This window comes from Suncus etruscus, chromosome 10 (genome assembly GCF_024139225.1).
Source record: "Suncus etruscus isolate mSunEtr1 chromosome 10, mSunEtr1.pri.cur, whole genome shotgun sequence".
Lineage (NCBI taxonomy): Eukaryota > Metazoa > Chordata > Mammalia > Eulipotyphla > Soricidae > Suncus > Suncus etruscus.
Genome location: NC_064857.1, coordinates 8,967,322 through 8,990,049, shown reverse-complemented (window position 1 = coordinate 8,990,049; position 22,728 = coordinate 8,967,322). Strand labels below are relative to the sequence as shown.

The following is a 22,728-nucleotide window of genomic DNA, read 5'->3' as shown; positions in this document are numbered from 1 at the left end:
AAAGCAATAGCAGAGGAATTTGAGATTTTGTTGACAAAATAAATAATTAAAATGTCTGAACTTGATTATTTTAATGCCTCTTCCATTTACATATAAGAAGGTATCACTCAAGTTCAGTCTCTTCCAAGATTTCTATAAAAAACATGTTAAGAGGAATTTTATAAGAAACCTGAGCTTAGAATAAGCCAAAGTGAAGCTGCTCCTCCCTATCTCTAACTGAGATAGGATTTGGCTCTGTCTTAGGATATTCAGAATAATGGAAAAAACCAAACTGCAACTAAAAATGGAGAACTAGATTAATAAGAGGAGAAATGAAGGAGAGTTGTCCCAAATGGAGGAAGGGATGTGGAAGTAGCTTAGTGGAAGAATGCATATTGGATTCAAGCACCAAATTTTAAACAGAAAAAAAATGGGACAAGAATAACTCACTGCCTAAGACTCAATTTGTCTTTATGTTGTGTTATTAAAATCTTGCAAATGGGGCTTTTTGTTCCACATACAGAAATCTATTGTCAATCAAATACTATTTACAAGAGTTCATTTGCACAGAAATGCAGATTTTTAATGGACTACTTCTCCAGCAAATCAGCTTTCTTTTGTTCCTTTGGTGTCTAGATCAAAAAATCAACTTGAAGCATCTGACTTTGAATAAATTATAGAAAAATTAGTCATAAATAAGAAGAAATATTCATCATATCACAATTTAACCAAGACTGAAAATTTCACGAGAACTGAAAGTACTTGTATATTCTTAAAATGGGAGTGTGATCGCAGTAAGTGTTGCTGAGGTAGAATAATGGAAGAATGAATGTACTGCCTCTAAAAGTGCTTGTATTTGAAGCACTTCAAAAAAATAAAAATACACAGCTGGGGAGGAGTGACAACACAGCAGCGAGGGTATTTGCCTTGCAAGAAAGAATCCAGGTTTGATACCTGGTATCTTTTGTGGCTCCCCCAAATTAGTCAGGAATAATTTCTGAGAGCCACTGAGTGTGGGCCAAAAACAAAACACATAAATAAAAGAAAGAAAAATACAGTCAGTGTGGGAGGACAAAGGCAGAAACATCAAGAGAATAAGCATTCTTCTATTTTTATTCTTATGCTACTCCTGCCTCAGAGCTCATTGTGTGTGGGGAAGGTTTGCTTTGGGTAGTGCTGGGGGACCACACAGTGTCCTGAGCCTCCAGCATGCAAAGGATGGACTCCAGTCTTTTGAATTCTAGTTTCAGGCTTGAACCAACATTCTTATCCAAACCATAAAATACTAGCCTCCTAAAACTGATCCTCTGCTTATATTCTCATATTCATTCCCAGACATGCCCACATATATCACTTCTCAAACTTTTACACAGTTTTATGCCATCTACACTCTTGCATAATTGGGTCACTATAGCATGACTTTAAACGTCTAAATTAAAACTTTAAAAGTTTGGTTAATTTCTTACCTTCTCTGTGTAGTCATTACATGAGTATAAAATGCAGTTTCTAAAGTTTATTTTTAAAATAGTTATTTATAATTAAAAAAATTTTTTTTGGGGGGGAGCACACACAGTTACTCTCAGGAGTTGCTCCTGGCTATATGCTCAGAAATTGCTCCTGGTTTGGGGAGCCATATGAGACACCAGGGGATCGAACCTCGGTCCATCCTAGGCTAGCGCATGCAAGGCAGACGTCTTACTGCTTGGTCCACCACTCCGGCCCCAATTAAAAAAATTTTTTCTTTTGGTTTTAGACTACATCCGGGGATTCTTCAGGACTAACTGGCTCTGTACACAATGACCACTCCTGTCATATAGCTTGAGGGACAATAAGCAGTGCCAAGTATGCAAACTGGTCAGTGGAGGCACACAAGTGCATTACATTTCGATGATGCAAAATACTTAACTTCAGTCTCTGCCAACTCAGAGGCAGTAATTAATTGAAGCTCTGTCTTCAGACCCAATTCCCTTAAATCTCTTAACAGGTTTCCAGTCAGTATTGAAAGGAGTTTTCTGACCTGCCTTAAAAACTCATAGCACAACTCACCAGTGCAAATCAAGGACTTCATGCCAACAAGGTGTTTTCAAACACATATTCTGACCATTGGTTAAGAAAAAAAAAGCAGCTAAGTAAAAATAAATACAGAAATCTTTAAGGAAGAAAGGCAAGAAAGAAAATTAAGAGTCACCTAGATGAAAACAGCAGCTATTTTTTTTTGAATTTGGGAAAGATTTTTTTGTTTTTGTTTTTGGGCCACATCCAGTGACACTCAGGGGTTACTCATGGCTTTGCGCTCAGAAATCACTCCTGGCTTGGGGGACCATATGGGACACTGGGGGATGGAACCATGGTCCATCCTGGGTCAGCAGCATGCAAGGCAAATGCCCTACCGCCTGTGTCACAGCTCCAGCCCCAGGAAAAGGGGTTTTAAATAACAAAGGAATGGTAGGACTACCTATGATGAGCATGATGGCTCTTGTGAAAGCCAATATGATAGGGGGGGCTGTACTGAGACCCTTTATCCATCTAGTCATTCATACCAAACAACTAGGAGTTATATCCAGTTCTACATCTTGATCCTCTACAAGTCACCACCCCCAAATCCACCCATTTGCTTTCTTTGTACCTTTCCACTTCCACCCCGGATGCCCAGTGCCCATTCTCCTCACAAATGCTACTTTAGCATATTGATTCTTGTTGAAATTCTCTGCTACCTAGATTCTCCCATAGGATGTGAGACCCAAAGGCTCCATCTTCAGTGAGTTCTTCTCTGACCATCTATCTTAAAAGGCCCAATCCCAGACACTCAACAATCTTTGTACTTAACCCTAACTGAATTGATCAAATGTATTAATTCTTTAATGGATCTCATTGAGATTTTTAGACCATACAGTTTTCAGTAGCAGATATCCTGTTAATCTATTTACCACTCCATCTTTAGCATTTCAGTATATGTCACAAATGTTTCTCAAAGAAATAATGAATAATAGAGTAGATGAGTTATAAAAAGGGATAAAGATGATCACCTCTAACCATGCACAGAATGATGCGTAGTCCAACATCAATTTATAAAATAAAGTGCTAAAAACAATAAAATAATACTGTACCTGCACTGGGTTGTCTCTTAGGATTACAGTAATTCTCTGTTGTCATAAAAATAACTGCCAATCCGATTTCTGCTTCGGGAATGGGTCTAAGACCTTGCCTATTAGAAAAAGAATTTTAGTATTACAAAGTATAAAAGCCAGTAACTTTCATTAAGACGCTATGAAGTTGAGTCTTGCCTCCACACAGAAGTAGTTACGGTAACAGCATGGACTCTGGACTGCCTGGCTTCACATCCTTGCTCCCCTGCTCACTTCACATGTGTGAAGATTTGATGTCTTATACATATAGAACTCTTAGAACAATGTTTGTAACCCAAAACTACGTAAGTGTAGCTACTATTACTGTTACTCTGACTGGCTTTTTTGAAAACTGGTCAGAGTAAAGTATTTTTGAAAAGAGGCCTTCTCTATTTAGAGTAGTCCTAGGTCCTGCTGTTTGGGTTCCTTTGTAAACATTTGTCATTATTTTTTTCTTCTTCTTCTTCTTAATATCCCCTAAACAGTATGTTTTGATAGTATTAGAACTTCACCATTCTGTTTACTGTTAAAGTTACAGTACCTAAAATATAACAGAATCACTACCACATTTTATTTTGGAGATAAAATATATTTCAGCTCCAGACAATTTCAGAGGAAACACACACACATATTATATTTGATTTTAACATTCTCAAGTGTCACATATCTTCAAGAAAAATATACAGCTAATATATAAAACTTCCTCACTTTATTATTTTTTTTTCCTAGTAAAAATAATTCTGTACCTTTGGAGCATATCCATAATGGAAAGAATCCATTCTTTCTGTGAGTCAGGAATTAATGTCTGTGCATTTGTTATTCCAATATCAACGATGCAAGTTCCAGGAGCAGAAAAAAAATCTTCACCTTCTTCACTTTCTTCCGTCAGCAACCTAACTTTTCCTCCTCCAAAAACAACTGCTGAACTTAACTTTTTATGCTAAAAGTGGAAAGAATGAAAATTAAAAGTCATGACAAATTTTACTCGGTTAGGAAAAAAAAAATCACAATTTTTTTTGGGGGGGGGTCACACCCGACAGTACTCAGGGGTTCCTACTGTCTCTACACTCAGAAATCACTCCTGGCAGGCTTGAGGGACCACATGAGATGCCGGGATTCGAGCCACTGTCCTTCTGCATGCAAGGCAAATGCCTTACCTCCATGCCCAACAATTAATTTCTTATGGGGGTTACTCCTGGTCAGGCTAGGGATCACGAGCTATACCTGGAGGCTCATTGGTGCTACAGCAGCATTGGTAGTGCTCTGAAAACCTTGCAACATGGGGGACTATCCTCAGAAGGTGGCATGTGTCTGGCATGAGCTCAACCACTTGAGTGATTACCTGAGTCCCTGAAACACATAAGCTAGTATAACTAATAGAATCAAGCAAGTATAACTAAGATTCTTACTGGAGAAATAAAATCAAAATAGGGTTTAACTGATTCTGCATCTTGAGAGCAATCTGAGCTTCCAGTCTGAGAGAATTACTAGTTTAGTGGCTGCTTCTGAAGCCCTGAAAGGAAGCTGTTCAGTTATTCTCCACCCAGAGTCCACAGTACTCTGGCTGCAGAATTGTTCCATCTGTCACAGAGGTTTCCATGATGATTTGGTTGACTGACCCCTTCAAATCAAAACTTTCTCTCCATATCCTCTTCTCACTTATATCCTCACATAAATTTAATATGTTAATTAACAAATAATAGGTGTGAGGAAAGGATTTTTGAATTGGATTTTTGTGTTCCTAGGGTATATCCCTAGGAGTGGGATAGCTGGATCATATGGGAGCTCAATTTCCAGTTTTTGGAGGAATCTCCATATTGTTTTCCATAAGGACCAGACTAGAAGGCATTCCCACCAGCAGTGAATGAGAGTTCCTTTCTCCCCATATCCCCACCAGCAGTGACTGTTCTTGTTCTTTGTGATGTGTGCCAGTCTCTGTGGTCTGAGATGGTACCATGGTACCGCATTGCTGTTTCGATTTGCATTTCTCTGATGATAAGTGATGTGGAGCATTTTTTCATGTGCCTTTTGGCCATTTGTGCTTCTTCTTTGGGAAAGTGTTCATTCATTTCTTCTCATCATTTTTTGATAGGGTTAGATTTTTTTGTTGTTAAGTTCTGTCAGTACCTTGTAAATTTTCGATATTAGTCCCTTATCTGATGGGTATTGGGTGAATAGTTTCTCCATTCTGTGGGTGGCCTTTGTATCTTAGGCACTATTTCCTTTGAGGTGCAGAAACTTCTCAGTTTAATATATTCCCATTTGTTTATCTCTGCTTCCACTTGTTTGGAGAGTGTTATTTCCTCCTTGAAGACGCCTTTAGTCTCAATGTCATAAAGTGTTTTAGCTACGTGTTGTTCTATATACCTATATTCATTGCAGTGCTATTTACAATAGCCAGACTGGAAACAACCAAGATGCCCTTCAGCAGATGAATGGCTTAAGAAACTGTGGTACATATACACAATGGGATATTATACTGAGATGAGTCATGAAATTTTCCTATATGTGGATGAGTGAAAAAAGTCAGAGAGAGAGATAGAAACAAAATGGTCTCACTCATCTATGGGTTTTAAGAAAAATGGAAGACATTATTGTAATGATGCCCCGAGACTCACAATATGAAGCTCACCACAAAAAGTGAGTGCAGTTAGGGAAATAACTACAGTAGCAACTATCATGACTATCTTAATGAGGGAGAGAAGTAAAATGCTTGTCTCGAATACAGGCAGGGGGTGGGAGGGGAGGGAGATGGGGGCATTGGTGGTGAGAATGTTGCACTAGTGAAGGGGGATGTTCTGCTTATGACTGAAACCCAACTACAATCATGCTTGTAAGTATGATGCTTAAATAAATATCGTATATAAAAAACTAAAAATAAATATAACCCAACTATTAAAAAAAAAACAAAAACAAATAACAACAGATATCATAACCATGGATGCTGAGAATGTTTCAGAACTGGGCAGATTTTTTTTTAACTACATAGTTTCTCTAAACAAAAATTTCAGGAAACATACTAACAAGTATTGATAATAGCAATCATTTGACTTAGTTGTAATGTTTTTTAGTTTTGAAGACACAGAGTAAAAATGTCTTTACCAAGGAGTCTGAGCCTATGTTCTAATTTTATAAATACTGCAAAAGCAACTATGAAAATGCAGCCAAAGATCAGAAGGGAAGACTTTTTTAGTAGCACTGTAAAACTCTACCTTCCCAACTTACCCACTCTTACTCACCTATTCCTGCAAATGCAAAAACAAAAACTGTTTTGCTGTCCTCAGAATATGAAAGTGAATCACTGAGTCTGGAAGAATAGTATAGCTGGTAGGGAGTTTGCTTTGCATGCAGCTAACCTGGGTTCAATAATTAACATCACATATGGTCTCCTGAGTTCTACCAGTGTGATCCCTAAGCACAGAGTGAGTAATAAGCCCTGAATATAGCCCCCTACCAACCTCAAAAAAAAAAATCATATTAAGAAAAAAGGGAAGAAAAATGTTTTCCAAAAAGGAAGTCAGAAATCATACCCATTAGAAAGCATAAGACATTAGTTTGGTTATATATGAGCAGATACTAAAGAGAAAGATATTTCAAAATAGCACAGGATTAGCCAGCATGTAATGTTTTCTTTAGGAATTTCAGCATACAGCATTACCTGCTTGGCATTTAGAAATATAAATGTTTTTCCTCTGAAGAGGTGTTTTCTTTCCTGTCGTCCTGAGAGATCAAATTTTTTACTTCCAATAGTTGGTTCATCAATAGGTGGATAAAAACTGTAAAAAATTTCAAGTATATCCTATTTATATAAACTCTACATGTATACCACTATATCTTTAAATGACATAGGCTTGATTTCCAAAAATCATTATTATATTTTTCAGCTAAGAGTTTTATATGAATAATATTTATTTTATGAACTCTGACAAACACTGTCTCTAAGGTTTAAAAAAATCCACACAGCCAATAAAACATTGAAGAAGATGAACAAAGAGCATGATTCAAACTCAAGACGTAAATAAAGCCATCCAAATTAAGTAAAAAACAAAATATAACAACAATAAAAAAAAAATCAAATAGATCAATGTAAGAAAAGAGAGCTCAGAAAGGTCACGCTAAATATAATCTTTTTTTTTTTTGTCTGTTTTGGCTCACACGCAACAGTGCTGAGGTCTTACTCTGGCTCTCAAGAATCACTCCTGAAGATGCTCAGAAGACCATCTGGGGTGCTGGGAAGTGAACCTGGGTTGGCCATATACAAAGAAATGACCCTATCCACTGTACTATCTCAATGGCCCATGGCCTTTTAAAAGAGAAACAACACAGTACCATGGGATCAAGATAAGCTTTCAAATGATAATAAGCTAGACAAAAACTAGAAAAAATCCAAAGATGCCACACCCAGCAGTTACCAGGAATGATTCCTGGCTCTGCATTCAAGAATGAATCCTATCGGTGCTCGGGGGGCCATATGGGACGCTGGAGATCAAACCCGGGTGGATGTGTGCAAGGCAAGCGCGCTAGCCACTGTACTATCACTCTGGCCCCATCACGACACTTCAAGTACATAATATACCTTTCGATTTGTGGAGGTTCTTTCCTGGACTGAACGGCTTTCACAAACTCAGTGAAATATTCTGGCTTCACAATGGGACATCCACAAGTGAGTGCACAGATGGTCTACAATGAAGAAAACATAAAGAATGCATACATTTTAGATGTTATTTTCAAATATATATATGCTATTTTTAAAGGAAACGTTCAAGTCATAGACTACAAAAGAAAAAAAGAAGGGCCGGAAAGATAGCATGTACATAGGGCATTTGCTTTGCATGCAGAAGGACCATGGTTCAAATTCCGGCATCCCATATACTCCCCTGAGCCTGCCAGGAGCGATTTCTGAGCATTGAGCCAGGAGTTGGCAGCCTGAGCGCTGCCAGGTGTGACTGACCGCCCCCCACCCAAAAAAAAAGGGCTCTTTCTTTTAAGGACTATTTCTCTACCTTTATAAGAGTCACAATCTATAAAATAGAAGTTAGTATATGGTCACTGCTTAGTTTTAGCATACAAATCCTGCTATAACCACTCTATACAAAACCACCCTTTCTATATTAATTAGAAACCTACTTGAGAAATGACATAACCTAAAATTTAAGCCAATAAAAATAATGTTCCAGTTGGGATGAATATTCCAGATAATTCATCAAGCATGAATCCTGAGTCCAGAGGCAAGAATAAGCCAGGTATGTCCTCCCTTCTCAAAACAAACAAACAAACAAACAAAACCACCCTCAAATTTAGAAAATATTACAATGTTAAAAATGTATCTTAGGGGCTGGAGAAATAGTGTAGTTAGTAGGATACTAGCCTTCCACTTGGCTGATACAGGTTCACTCCTAGGCATCCTATATGGTCCCCCAAGCACTGCCAGGAACCCCACGCACTGCCAAGAGTAATTCATAAATACGGATACAGGAGTAACCGCTAAGCATTGCTGGTCATAGAGTCTCCTAGAATTGAGGATACACTATCTTCCTTTAGAGATAAACATAGACACGAAGTTTCTTCAATTTATCTACTTTTTTTTATTTTTGGTTTTGGGGGCACACCCGGCCACGCTCAGGGGTTACTCCTGGCTCTGTGCTCAGAAATCGCTCCTGACAGGCATGGGGACCACATGGGAAGCCGAGATTCGAACCACCATCCCTCCTGGATTGGCTGTTTGCAAGGCAAACGTCCTACCATTGTGCTATCTCTCTGGCCCCCAGTTCATCTACCTTTTAAAAAGTAATCCATGATAGATAATAATAAATAAATAGATGCTAGAGAATAAAATCTTTTACATTCTTAAAAATGTATTCAAAGAATCTTTATATTAAGGCACCATGATTTACATTAGTTGAGTTTCAGGTGTACAATGCTACACCAATCCCAATGAAATGTAAGCTTCCCTCCAACAATGTACCCAGTTTCCTCTCCTTTTTTCCTTTCCTTTTCCAATGTTTCCTCTTCTACCGCAGCCTGCTTCCTTGACAGGCATTTTTTAATTTAAAAAAAAAAAAAAAAAAGGTCTTTTGTTTTGGGGCCATCCCCAGCAAAGTTCGGGGATTACTCCTGTCTCTGCACTCAGGGATCAGCCCTGCTGGGGTTCACCATATGGGGTGCCAGGATCGACTTCGAGTCAGTCAAGTTGCCAGGTAAGCTCCCAACCCACAGAACTATGGTTCCAGCTCCAACAGGCATAGTTTAAGCTTGTCTGTTGTGAGTTAGATTTTCCACTTTAACAACTGCTTGCTCTGTGGCGTGGATCTATAAATGTACCCACCTCTCCCCGAACACTGTACCCCAGGTCCTTGAGCCCTGCTTGCTGTTACCTCCTGTTTATCTTTTCTTTCTCCTCCCTTGATTTCCTGTCAAAGCAGATAGCTAAAATTGGGTAAAAGCTCAAAGTGTGTGTGTGTGTGTGTGTGTGTAACATCAACCCCAGGAAGCTCAAAATGTGTGTGTGCTCAAAGTGTGTGTGTGTGTGTGTGTGTGTGTGTGTGTGTGTGTGCTCGGAATAGACCAGACTATTCCAAGCCAGTCAAGCCCAGGTTTATATGTAAGACAATCTCTGGTTTGGGGTAAAACCAACTTCTAAGCAAATAGATACAAAGGAACCAGGGGCAATGTTTGTTTTGGGTAAAACAAGGTATATCTAACATGTGTTATTACACATTACATATATAATCTAACATTTAGGTATATATGTTTTGTGTATATATACATGTATATATATGCTTTAATAAAATGTTTTAAGCATATTTATAATAATGTGGGGTATAACCTAAATATATATAACCTAATAAATAAATAATATAACCTAATATAAGAGCAAGCAATACAGGGTTTGTGTTGTGACAATTTCAGAATGGAATATAAAAGATATTAACCTCAAATGTGATTGCTATGAACTTCTTGAATAAATTAGTAAAGTACACCCATAAAAGACTGAGTAGAAAACAATACATTTTGATCCTGGCAAGAATCTGGGTGTTCTATGCCTAGTTTTCATTTTAGAAAATAAAAAAAAATTAAGTGGGTTTTTGGGGGGATGGGTACACCTGACACTGCTCAGGGGTCATTCCTGGTAGTGCTCAAGGGACTAAAAGGGATGCTGGGATCGAATCTGGATTGGACATGTGCAAGGCATCACCCTAACCTCTATATATTGCTTAAGCATCTTAGATGCTCTTAAAGATCTGTTTTTGGGGCCCGGAGAGATAGCACAGCGGCGTTTGCCTTGCAAGCAGCTGATCCAGGACCAAAGGTGGTTGGTTCGAAGCCTGGTGTCCCATATGGTCCCCTGTGCCTGCCAGGAGCTATTTCTGAGCAGACAGCCAGGAGTAACCCCTGAGCATAGCTGGGTGTGGCCAAAAACTAAAAAAAAAAAAAAAAAAGATGTGTTTTTGGTTCACTGTTCAGTGATCTTGCTCCTATTTCATACTTAGACATAGACACACCAAAAGGGAGTAAGCACAATTTCACACACAAATACCTTGGTCAATTTAAATGGGCATCAAACAAATAGATTTTTACCTGAAAAGTCATTCCTGTTTGAAATAGGCAAACACACAGAACTGGCATCTATAATCAGGAACCAACAGTTTGCATAGTTCTAAAGTAAAAATGTTCAAGTACAGGGCTGAAGAGATAGCTCAGAGAATTTAGCATAGGCTTTGCAAGTAGGAGGCCTGAGTTTGATCCCCAACTCCAGGATATGGGACCCCAAATAAGGGGCTGGGAGTAGCCCCCTAAGCATTACAGGGTATGCTGTCCACCTTCCAAAATGTCCTTAAACAAAACAGTAAGAATCTCCTCAAATACTACTTACTTTAATGGTCACTTTAACTGAGACCATGACAAGGTGAGTACATTCTTCTGTCCAATTATTTACAGTAAGTCCTCCCAGTTGCAATACAGTTTGGTATAAGGCATTTTTTCCAGAGTTATCTAAACAAGAAGAGCATGCGACCAAGGGCTCATATTCTACTCTGTAAGTGAGAGCAAGTTACATAAAATCACTGCACTACTAGAGGCAATTATTACATTCACATGTTATTACTTTCATCTATATGGATCAATAAACATTTAAACCAATGACCAGTTTCTAAGTCTTGAGTTGCAACCAAGAAGAAAAAGTTCACATTAAATTTTTACCATAAGTTCTCAAACAAACATAGTGCTTACCAAGTTCTCATGGTTATGAAAGAGCTGGATTCGTTTTTAATTCATTATCAGAAATACTTTTTTCCTTTCGAATTTTATTAGTTCGAAATAAGTGATTTTGAAGATGAATTAAAAAAATGATTGCTTACCTGAATTTACTTTCAAACATCCCGAAAGTAACTCTATCTCCTGAATTCAAAACTACCGAAAGGCCATTCTGCATTTTTTTCTCATTAACAAAGGTGCCATATTTAGAATTATCTTTTATTGTCAATTCAGGGATTTCTATAGTTTGACTCTGGGAGGGGAAAAAAGAGACAATAATTTAAAGTCTTTCTGTAGCCCAGGTGCCCAAGAAATAATAGTATAAGGTGCTTGCCTTGCATGTAACAGAACTTGGTTAGATCCCAGCCTCTATCAGGAGTGACCCCTGAGCAAAGAGCCTTTGAGCATCACATTCTGTGGGCCCCAAGCCCAGACCATTCAGCTTGCAATTAATGAACTTTTTAATACTTCAATTAACAACTGAAACACTTAAATTGACAATTAACTTCTTAACACAAGTGAAGCAGGCAGGTAGACAGGGAAGGGTCTCCCTGGCAATGAGTTCCTGGGGGACCAGGAGTGATAACTCAACAGGTAGGGTTCTTGGTCAACCAGTGTTCAATCCCCAGCATCAGATAGGGTCCCCAAGCCCACCAGGAGTGACTCCTGAGCACAAAGCCAAGAGTAACCACTGAGCACCACCAGGTGTGGCCCAAAACAAAAGTTCCTGGGAGGGGGCAGAGCAGTGGGGGATTTGCCTTGCATATGGCTGACCCAGGATGGGCCTGGGTTCGATCCCAGTGTCCCATATGGTCCCCCCAAGTCAGGAGCGATTTCTGAGTGCAGGGTCATTGGTTGTGCCCCCCCCCCAAAGGCCTAATTGGATTTTTTTTTTTTTTTTTTTTTTGTGGTTTTTGGGTCACACCCGGCAGTGCTCAGGGGTTACTCCTGGCTCCATGCTCAGAAATTGCTCCTGGCAGGCACGGGGGACCATATGGGACGCTGGGATTCGAACCGATGACCTCTTGCATGAAAGGCAAACGCCTTACCTCCATGCTATCTCTCCAGCCCCTTGGATTTTTTTTTTAATATAGCTTTTATAAATCAAGTTGGAAACCAGGAAAGGAACACATATGTTCCCTGGGTCCATGCACATCGTGCCAGCATGCTTGTCACTCCATTCTCACCTTTCTCAATTATTTTTTCCCTGGGGGGCACACCTGGTGGATCTCAGGGGCTACTCCTGACTCTGCTCTCAGGGATCAGTCCTGGCAGGGCTTGGGAGATCATATGCATGCCAGGGATTGAACCTGGGTTGGCTGTTTGCCAGGCCTTGTACCTTACTCACTGTACTATCTCTCTGGCCCTCACCTTCATTCTCCCTTCTTGAGCGGTGTGCTTTCTTACTTCCATGCTGGGTTGTGTACTGGGGCTCTCTCCCCCTTTGGAGAAGCGAGCACACTATCTCCTATGCTCTCGTTCCCCTTCCTCAGAATTTCTAAATAAAACCTGTTTTACTTCACTGCTGTCTCCTGAAACTCTTTTCTGTGAGGGAAAGTGACAGATCCAAAAGACCAGGTAAGGTTTAGCAATGACAAGGCTTAGGTTGTCTTTCCTTGCCAGACAGTCCTGGGGTGACCAGAAGTGGAAAGAAAGTGGCAGACCCCATTCTTGAGGTGCCTGTATCATACTCCTTAGAATACACATTTTTTAAATGCTTCTCAATCAGTGGCAATATTATGACCCCTCAATGTCACAGATTTGAGATCCTTTGCCATTGTAAAACATGGGTTTTATATATAAAGCGTTGTTAAGCTTCCTATTTTTTTTTAATACTATCAAAATCACACAGTAAAAAGTGGTCCAACAAGCAAAGGAGTTTTGATTCTCAGTTCACATTCTTTTTCTGTAGTAATTATAAGCATATTTTTCCATTCATAAAAGAATGTTAACATTAGACCCGAACAACACTTAACAGACACAGCATTTGCTGGTAAGCAGTCTTTGCTCAAAAATAATGATTTTTTTTTCTTATTGCTACTAGCATCATCATGAGACCCAACTATTGGTCTTCATTTGCTTTACTGTTAATCATCAATGTTTGTGATGAAAATAAATAAAGCCAGGGATAGAGTTCAAAGGGCTGGGATACATGATTTGATGTGTGAGACCCCAGCTTTGTATTTTTGGGGGGTTTTGAGGGTTGGGTCGCACCTGGAGGTACTCAGAGGTTACTCCTGGCTCTGAACTCAGAAATTGCTCCTGGCAGGTTCGAGGGACCATATGGGATGCCGGTCCATCCAGGGTTGGCTTCGTGCAACGTAAACACCCTACCACTGTAGAGACCCAGTTTGTTTTTTTTTTTGGTTTTTGGGCCACACCCGGCGGTGCTCAGAGGTTTCTCCTGGCTGTCTGCTCAGAAATAGCTCCTGGCAGGCACGGGGGACCATATGGGACACCGGGATTTGAACCAACCACCTTTGGTCCTGGATCGGCTGCTTGCAAGGCAAACGCCGCTGTGCTATCTCTCCGGGCCCGAGACCCAGTTTTGATCCCTACCACTATGTGGTTCCCTGAGCACTGAGAATTACTGGAGGTGACTATCTTAGCACAACTAGGAGCAGCCCCTGTGCATCATCACACAAAAAATAAACAACCAAAATAAAATGAAAGCCATCCAAAAAAGGCGATGTGAAATCATCGACAGCCACTTTCCTGTATAAAGTGATTCTCACTGTGAAAATCCATTTCCACCGTGTAAAACCTACTACATGAAGTGAGAAATTCTCATGTTCACAGGGTGACAAAACACATTAGTGTTTGTTCTAAGGCTCACAGCTCTATCCTCAGTTTTGGCAGTGACTGACACATTGTAAGCTGTGGGAAAACAGGTCTAACAGTAACAAGTGCTTATTAAAGAAATTAATGAATATTTTTACTTCCTCTGAGTTGCTGCAAAAAAAAAAAAAAAAAAAAGAGAGAGAGAGAGCAAGGAAGGACCTGGGTTTGATCCCTGGGGTACCATATGGTCCCCCAAGCCAGGAGCGATTTCTGAACGCAGAGCCAGGAGTAACTCCTGAGTGTCACGAGTGTGGCCCAAAAAGCAAAACAAAACAAACAAAAAAAAAGAATTGCTGAAAAAGAACTCTCAAATCTGAAAATAAACAGAATTGTTATGCCACTGCCAAAAAGGATTGCATTTGTTCACTTAAAAAAAAAGAAGTTTAGGGGCCAGAGAGATACTGTGGGCAAGGTTTTGCCTTGCGCACAACCCACTTAGCTCCGTGCCTGGCACCACAAATGGTCACTAGAGTCAGCAATGGGTGATGCTTGAGTACCTCTGGTGTGGTCCCCAAATACTCCCCCATTAAAAAAGGCAGCAAACAAAAGTCTAGGTCCCCAGAAGATAATTTAAAGAGCTAGAGTGGGTCAGGGAGCAATAATACAGCAGTTAAGATGCTTGCCTTATTCATGGCTGACTCAGGTTTGGTTCCTTAGCACCCTGCATACAGAGCCAAAAATAATCCCTGAGATCCACTGGGTATTGCCCCTGCCCCCCCCCCCAAATAAAAATACCTAAAACAGGGCCAGAGACATAGCACAGCAGGCGTTGGCCTTGCATGCAGCCAATCCAGGATGGACGGTGATTCAAATCCTGGCATTCCATACAGTCCCCCGTGCCTGACCGGGGCAATTTCTGAGTGCAGAGCCAGGACTAACCCCTGAGCATGGCTGGGTGTGGACCCCCCCCCCCAAAAAAAAAAAAACCCAAACAAACTAACTGTGTACTATTAGCATGCTGGGAGCCTGATTTTGACCCCCAGCACTCCCCGAATCTCTGCTAGAAAGAGCAGTCCCTGAGTATCACTAGGTCTGGCCCCCAACCAGAAACCCAAATCTAACATCATCATGCCATAAAAATGCCTACCAACAATCTCACATACATAACAAGGTAAACTGTTTTATTTCAATCATTATACTGCAAGCACTGAAATAAAATTAGTAACATACCAGACTGTTTATGGAAACACTAGCTGATAACACAGCGTGATCACGACTGATAGACTTATCGTTGTCGATTAAGATGCTACAGTTTTTCCTTCCAACGACGTACTCAACTCCCGTCAAAAGTCTGTATGGATCTAAGAGAAAAGACAAAAGCAAAGTGAACCAGGAAAAACACAGATTCACGTACATACAATATACATACAACAAATTCCCCTTTTTTGATGGGGGGGGGCGGTCACACCCAGCAGCATTGAGGGGTTACTCCTGGCAGACTCGGGGGGACTATATGGGATGCTGGGGATGAAGCCCCGGTGGACTGGAGCAAGAACTGTGTGCCCATTATACTGTTACTCTGGCCTCATACAACAAATTCTTAAAGGAATTATTTATTTATTTTATATTATTTTTGGGGCCATACCCGGCAGCACTCAGGGCTTACTCCTGGCTCTATACTCAGGAATCACTCCTACCAGGCTCAGGGACCATACAGGATGGTAGAGATCAAACACAGGCCTGCCGCATGCAAGGCAAACATCCTACCCACTGTGTTATTATTTCAGCTCCAATTTTATTTTTAAAGTCATCATTTAATACTTGCACATTTCAATTCTGCTAATCAATGTTTTAGAAATCAAACTTGTTTTCAAGAAAAGTCTTGCTGAAGGATGCAAACATCTGTCTAAAGCAAGTGTCCTCTAACTTTTTAAACTGGAGGCCAGTTCACTGTCCCTCAGACAGCTGGAGGGCCAAACTATAATTAAAAAAAAAAATTCCTATACTTTTGCCTTGCAAGCAGCCGATCCAGGACCTACGGTGGTTGGTTCGAATCCCGGTGTCCCATATGGTCCCCCGTACCTGCCAGGAGCTATTTCTGAGCAGACAGCCAGGAGTAACCCCTGAGCACCGCTGGGTGTGGCCCAAAAACCAAAAAAAAAAAAAAAAAAAACCAAAAAACAAACAAACAAAAAAAATTCCTATGCACACTGCACATATCTTTATTTTGATGTAATAAAACAGAATAGAAACAAATACAATATTTAAAATGAAGAACAAGGACTGGTGAGATAGTACAGCCTTGCATGTGGCCATCTAGGGTTTGATCCCCAGCATCACATATGATTCCCTGAACTCGCTAGGAATGATTCCAGAATGCCATAGCCAGGATTAACCTGAGCATCGCAGGTGTGGCTTAAAAATAAACAGATAAAACAAAAATAAAATAACAAGTAAAGTTAAATCAATAAACTTGGGGCAGGAGAGATAGCATGGAGGTGAGGTGTTTGCCTTGCATGCGGAAGGACGGTGATTCGAATCTCGGTATCCCATATGATCCCCCGAGTCTACTGGGGTGATTTCTGAGCGTAGAGCCAGGAGTAACCTTGAGCACTGTCGGGTGGTTTTTGGGTGTGACCCAAAAACCAAAAACAAACAAAAAAAAACTAATCAACAAACTTACCAGTCTTTCAATGGGAACTGTGGGCCTGCTTTTGGTGGGCCATAATTTGAAGACCCCACCCAAGACTTAATGAAGTGGAGAGACAGAGAGGGGAGTTGGAGAGTGCAGTGCACATCCCATACATGCGCACGATGGGCCAGGACAAGTTAGTGCTAAGCAGGACAGGCAGGCAGCACCTGGCCAAAGCAATAGCACAATGGGTAGGGTATTTGCTCTGAATGTGGTCGACCCAGGTTTAATTCCCTGCACCCCATATGGTCCCCTGTGCCTACCAGGAGTGATTTCGCAAAGCCAGGAAACCCTGAGCAGTGCTAGATGTGGTTCCCAAACCAAAATCCAATACAAAAAAAAAAAAAAAAAAAACAACAACAGGCGAGCTGGATGTGGCCCGTGGGCCTTAGTTTGAGGACACCTGGTGTATAGAGATACAAAGCTCTAGCATTTTCCCAAAGAGTAAAACAGTATTGAAAAGTGAGGCAAGCACCCGCCTCAATTTTAAAGGAATTATTGAATTATTAAATTAATTATTTTAATTTTGGGGCCATACTCCAAAGGGTCACCTACTCCCATGACAATGAGTTTTGATGTAATAAAAGAGAATAGGAACAAATACAATATTTAAAATGAAGAACATGGGCTGGTGAGATAGTACAGTGGGTAGGGTGTCTGCCTTGCACATGGCTGACTGAGGTTTGATCCCCAGCATCACATATGGTCTCCTAAATTCCCCAGGAGTGATTCCTGAATGCCTGAGACAGGGTTAACCTGAGCATTGCAGGTGTGGCTGAAAAACAAACAAAACAGAAAACAAAAACCAAAAACAATGAGTTTTTCAGATATAATGAAAGTTCTTGGAAAATTAAAAAGCCAAGAGATGGAATTTGAGGTACTAATCTTGTCACTAGGCTACAAGGGTACACCTTGTGGATAATGAAACTAAGGACAGATAGAAAATCTTGGGGTGGGGGAGGGAAGCCAGGTAAAGCCAAAGAGCAACTGATCCCAACCCTTCCCTCTGGCAACCACAACTGGACTCTTACCTAGGCATAAAGATCCACCTCGGACAGGTTAGAAAAAATTCTATATAAACCAACTTGGTTTTGGGGTCACATAGGCAGTGCTCAGGGATTACTCCTGGCTCTGCACTCAGAAATCGCTCCTGGCAGGCACAGGGGACCATGTTGGATGCTGGGATTCGGACCATTAGTCCTGGATTGGCTGCATGCAAGGCAAACGACCTATTGCTGTGCTATCTGCTATCTCTCCGGTCCCTATAAACCAACTTTGAGCAAGATACTTTCATGTATGCTTTTAGGCCCATATATATGTTGCATGCATCTCCCTTCTTGAGATGTATAATTTCCTACCTAAACCCGAATTCTTCTTGAGAGCCTTACTCTCTTCCCTTTCTTAACCTCTCCTTCCCCTTTCTCAGAATTTCCAAATAAAACTTGATTTTACTTCATTGCTTGTCTCCTCCTTAAATTCTTTTCTGTGAAGGAAAGTAACTGACCTCAAAAGCCTGGGTAAGGTCAAGGATTGAAGTTCCTTTTCTGCATAAAGCAAGACTCACAGTCCTCAATCTCCCTAGCCACTTCCCCAAAGGTCAGGGGGTGGAGGTGGGTAGAGAGGATGGGCAGATTCCCTTGTTGGGACTACCCACTCCTTCCTCTAAGTCACATGGGGACCTCCACCATAATGTAAGAGTGCTCACCTAACATTAAATATGATCACCAAACAAAATCAACTCCTCTACCATAATGCTATAGCTATTCAAAATTATGGTATTGGATCTGAGTAAACAGAACTTAAAGAAAAGTCTAAACCAGATGCAAGTATACATTCTGGGGGAATTTTGTTTCTGTTTTGGGGTCACATCCCACAGTGCTCATGGGTGACTCCTGGATCTGCACTTAGGGATCATTCCTAGAGGTAATTAGGAGACCATATTGGGTGCCAGTATAGAAACTGGGTTCACTGTATCTAAGGCAAGCACCTAATCCATTGTTATCACTCTGTCCCACATTCTGGAAAATTTTAATTTTTGTTTGTTTGGGGTTTTTTTTTTGGCGGGGGAGTCACCCCGGCAGCGCTCAGGGGATACTCCTGACTCCATGCTCAGAAATTGCTCCTGGCAGGCTCGGGGGACCATATGGGATGCTGGGATTCGAACCACAGACCTTCTGCATGGAAGGCAAGCGCCCTACCTCCATGCTATCTTTCCAGCCCCTAAAAATTGTAATTTTTATAGAACTCTCTTCTCTTACACTTGACTTCTATAAATGATTATAGAGTTCTAACTGGTTTTCTGGGGGGAGGGAGCACTAGGCTACTGCAATACCACAACAGGCTTGTACATGCTATGATTCCCAACATTTGAGTGATCTTCCTGGCTACTGAAATTTAAACATAAAAGCATTTCAAATCAGGTGGCTTTTCTTTTAATGCCAGAAACAATACTTAATTAGAAGAAAGCATGCCTAGTGAAAGCTAACAGAATTTGATTTGGGAATATGGGATTCTATTACTGAGGGGAAGTGATAAGAACAAAAATAAAACTACTATTCAAGCAGGATAATTATATACTTTATCAGGTATAGGATACCCTGATTCTTAGTCAGGCAAGTCATGTTTTAAAGGAAAATCTTCTGTGGCTAGGGCTAGAGAGAGTACAGGGGTTAAGAAAGATGCTAGCCTAGTACTGGCTGGTTCAATCCAACATGGTATTATGGTCCCCAAGAAGAATGATCCCAGGGCACTGCCAGCTCTGGCTTCCCAAAGGCTCCCCACACCCCCAACCCAATTCCTTTTGTGTGTTGGCTTACTTTATTTGTTGTTATTATTATTATTATTATTATTATTATTATTATTATTATTATTATTATTTTGGGTCACACCCAGCAGCGCTCAGGTGTCACTCCTGGCTCCATGCTCAGAAATCGCTCCTGGCAGGCGTGGGGGACATATGGGATGCTGGGATTATTCAAACCACTGTCCATCTGCATGAAAGGCAAACGCCTTACCTCCATGCTATCTCTCCGGCCCCGGCTTACTTTATTTTTTAAAGAGAAATAAACTCATAATCTCCACTAGATTTGGAAGACTTTAACATTTCCTTCAAATTAGGAACGTGCACATTTTTCTTCTGCAACACTCCAGAAACTTGAGAGCGAGCCAGAGGCTATAACTTTTACTCCTAAATACCTAATACCTTTTACTCCTAATACAGGTTAAACAACAGTGGCTCTTCTATTCTGTAAGCACGGGTCTGTGGTAAAGCCTTGTGCTCTGCGTATTGAGAGTAGTTTGCCACTGACAGATTCTAATACCAAGGATCATAGAGCCTCCTGCAGGCAAGGATCAGTCTTGAGGTACTTTGGTAGAAGCAGAGATTCATTGTCAGACTTTTTTCACAGCTAAAGAGGCAGCACAGATCATCAGGGAGAGAGAGAGGATATGGGAGGGGGAGAGAGAGAGAAGAGAGGAGAAGAGAGAAGAGAGGAGAGGTGGGAGAGGGAAAGGGAGAGGGAGAGAGGGAGAGGAGAGGGAGAGGAGAGGAAGAGGGGAGAGAGAGAGAGAGAGAGAGAGAGAGAGAGAGAGAGAGAGAGAGAGAGAGAGAGAGAGAGAGAGAGAGAGAGAGAGAGAGAAACACTGTTGGGGAGGGGAGAGGGAAAGGGAGAGGGAGAGGGAGAGAGGGAGAGGAGAGGGAGAGGAGAGAGAGAGAGAGAGAGAGAGAGAGAGAGAGAGAGAGAGAGAGAGAGAGAGAGAGAGAAACACTGTTTGTTGGGGAGGGGAGAGGGAAAGGGAGAGGGAGAGGGAGAGAGGGAGAGGAGAGGGAGAGGAGAGAGAGAGAGAGAGAGAGAGAGAGAGAGAGAGAGAGAGAGAGAGAGAGAGAGAGAGAGAGAGAGAGAGAGAAACACTGTTTGTTGGGGAGGGGTTGCAAGCCTGAAACAAATGAAGGGGGCTTTCAATGAAGGTTCTTGCCTTGCAAACTATCAACCCTGATGCCATCTCTGACACTGCATTAAGATCCTTTGTGCTACCTCCAGGGAAGGGTATCCCTAGGTGCAGAAGCAGTAGTCACTCCTGAGCACCGCCGGGTGCATTCTCCAAAAAAAAAAGAAAGAGAAACAAACAACAACAACAAAAAAAAAACAAAAACAAAAACTGGAGGCCATTCCCCTGGCCTCCAACCAAAATTTGCTTGATTCTGCAAAGTGCTCAAGCAAGGTGGGTGAGTCTTCGGCCGCCACCTTGGTGGTGGGCGCTGGAAGTCACTTGACTTTGTTTCAATAACCCCCCAAAAAGTTGAATACAAGCTCAAGAGGCGCCCCCAGTTTGTAAGTTCTGGTCCCAGCAAACCAGACATCAGGGAGCAGGAGGCATGGAAGCCGCCATTTTCGACCTTCAATGTGCCGTACGAGACTTCGATAATCTCGCGAGATAAAAACTAAAGTCTCATATCCAAGGAAACCCACCAATCGGAGACCCTCACAAGTCCCATCCCAGTTCTCGCGAGAGCCGAGAAGACGGCGAGAGAAGAGGGTCAAGCCGGAAGTGCCAGCCTACAGTACCTTCTGCGGCCCTCCCGGGAAAACGGCCCCCGGGCAAACGAGCCCCGGAAAAACACTTCCCTTCCGCCCTACCTCGGGCCGAGCCCGCGATGGGGATGAGCTTCCACATGGGGCCGGATTCTCAGGGATCCCCGCGGACACCGGCCCGGTAGCAGCTGCTGCACCGACGTAGACGTAGACGCAGGCGCCGTGCCGGCGAGCGACGGCGCGTCCCATTGGGGAGAACGTGCGCGCTCCCGAGCCGCCTATAGCGACGTGGCTGCGCGAGCGCCACCTGGTGGCCGGGCTGGGGAGGAGCAAGAACAATGCCCCGGCCTGGGAGAATGAAGCCCATGCATGGAAAGGCCTTGGCCCGGGAGAATGAAGCCTTGCAAAGGCCTTTGCATCCCAATGGATCCCGTCGTTTTTCATGGGAGTGAATGCAATTGGGCGTTGCAGGAGCTCCAAGCTGCTGCAGGAAGGGCTGAAAGACAAGACGTGATTCAAGATTAAAGTGATGAAAGACTTAAACCCTTCTGCTATTGTTGGAATGACTTTATTGGGGACACAATAAAATATATTTTGATCTATATTATATTTATATAATAGACAATATAGAATAATATAATTTGTGTATTAGAGAAATAACTACACTGAGAACTATCCTAACAATGTGAATGAATGAGGGATGTAGAAAGCCTGTCAAGAGTACAGGTGTGGGTGAGGTGGGGAGGAGGGAGATTTGGGACATTGGTGATGGGAATGTTGCACCGGTGAAGGGGGGTGTTCTTTACATGACTGAAACCCAACTAACAATCATCTCTGTAATCAAGGTATTTAAATGAAGATGTTAATATAAAATATATGATTTATATGATATACATATATTTATATTACTTATTTATTTTGTTACTCCTGGCTATGCGCTCAGAAATTGCGCCTGACTTGGAGATGCCAGGGGATTGAATCATGGTTTGTCCTAAGTCAGCCGTGTGCAAGGCAACTGCCCTACCGCTGCACCATTGCTCCAGCTCCTAGATTTATATTTATAAAATATATTTTAACAAATATACTTGCTAGGGGCTGGTGAGGTGGCACTAGAGGGAAGGTGTCTGCCTTGCAAGCACTAGCTAAGGAAGGACAGCAGTTCGATCCCCGGGCGTCCCATATGGTCCCCCCAAGCCAGGGGCAATTTCTGAGCGCTTAGCCAGGAGTAACCCCTGAGCATCAAATGGGTGTGGCCAAAAAAACACAAAAAAATAAATAAATAAACAAATATAGTTGCTACTGACCTTTTTCTTCTTTCTATTTTTCTTCTCTTCCATTTTATTTTTTTATTTTTTCTATTTTTTTT

General features: G+C 41.6%; 1 protein-coding gene across 1 annotated transcript in view; it reads right to left on the bottom strand.

Annotated features, from left to right (window-relative positions):
* The window catches only part of NBN (nibrin), a 42,840-nt gene extending 21,260 nt beyond the window's left edge, over positions 1–21,580 (bottom strand). The window contains exons 1-8 of the mRNA XM_049782118.1: positions 21,468–21,580; positions 15,369–15,499; positions 11,462–11,610; positions 10,978–11,137; positions 7,681–7,784; positions 6,763–6,880; positions 3,851–4,044; positions 3,087–3,184 (exon numbers count right to left, since the gene is read on the bottom strand). Coding sequence (XP_049638075.1) covers positions 3,087–3,184; positions 3,851–4,044; positions 6,763–6,880; positions 7,681–7,784; positions 10,978–11,137; positions 11,462–11,610; positions 15,369–15,499; positions 21,468–21,504 — 991 coding nt within the window. The 5' untranslated portion in view covers positions 21,505–21,580. The remainder of the gene's footprint in view (positions 1–3,086; positions 3,185–3,850; positions 4,045–6,762; positions 6,881–7,680; positions 7,785–10,977; positions 11,138–11,461; positions 11,611–15,368; positions 15,500–21,467) is intronic.
* Positions 21,581–22,728: the final 1,148 nt, after the last annotated feature.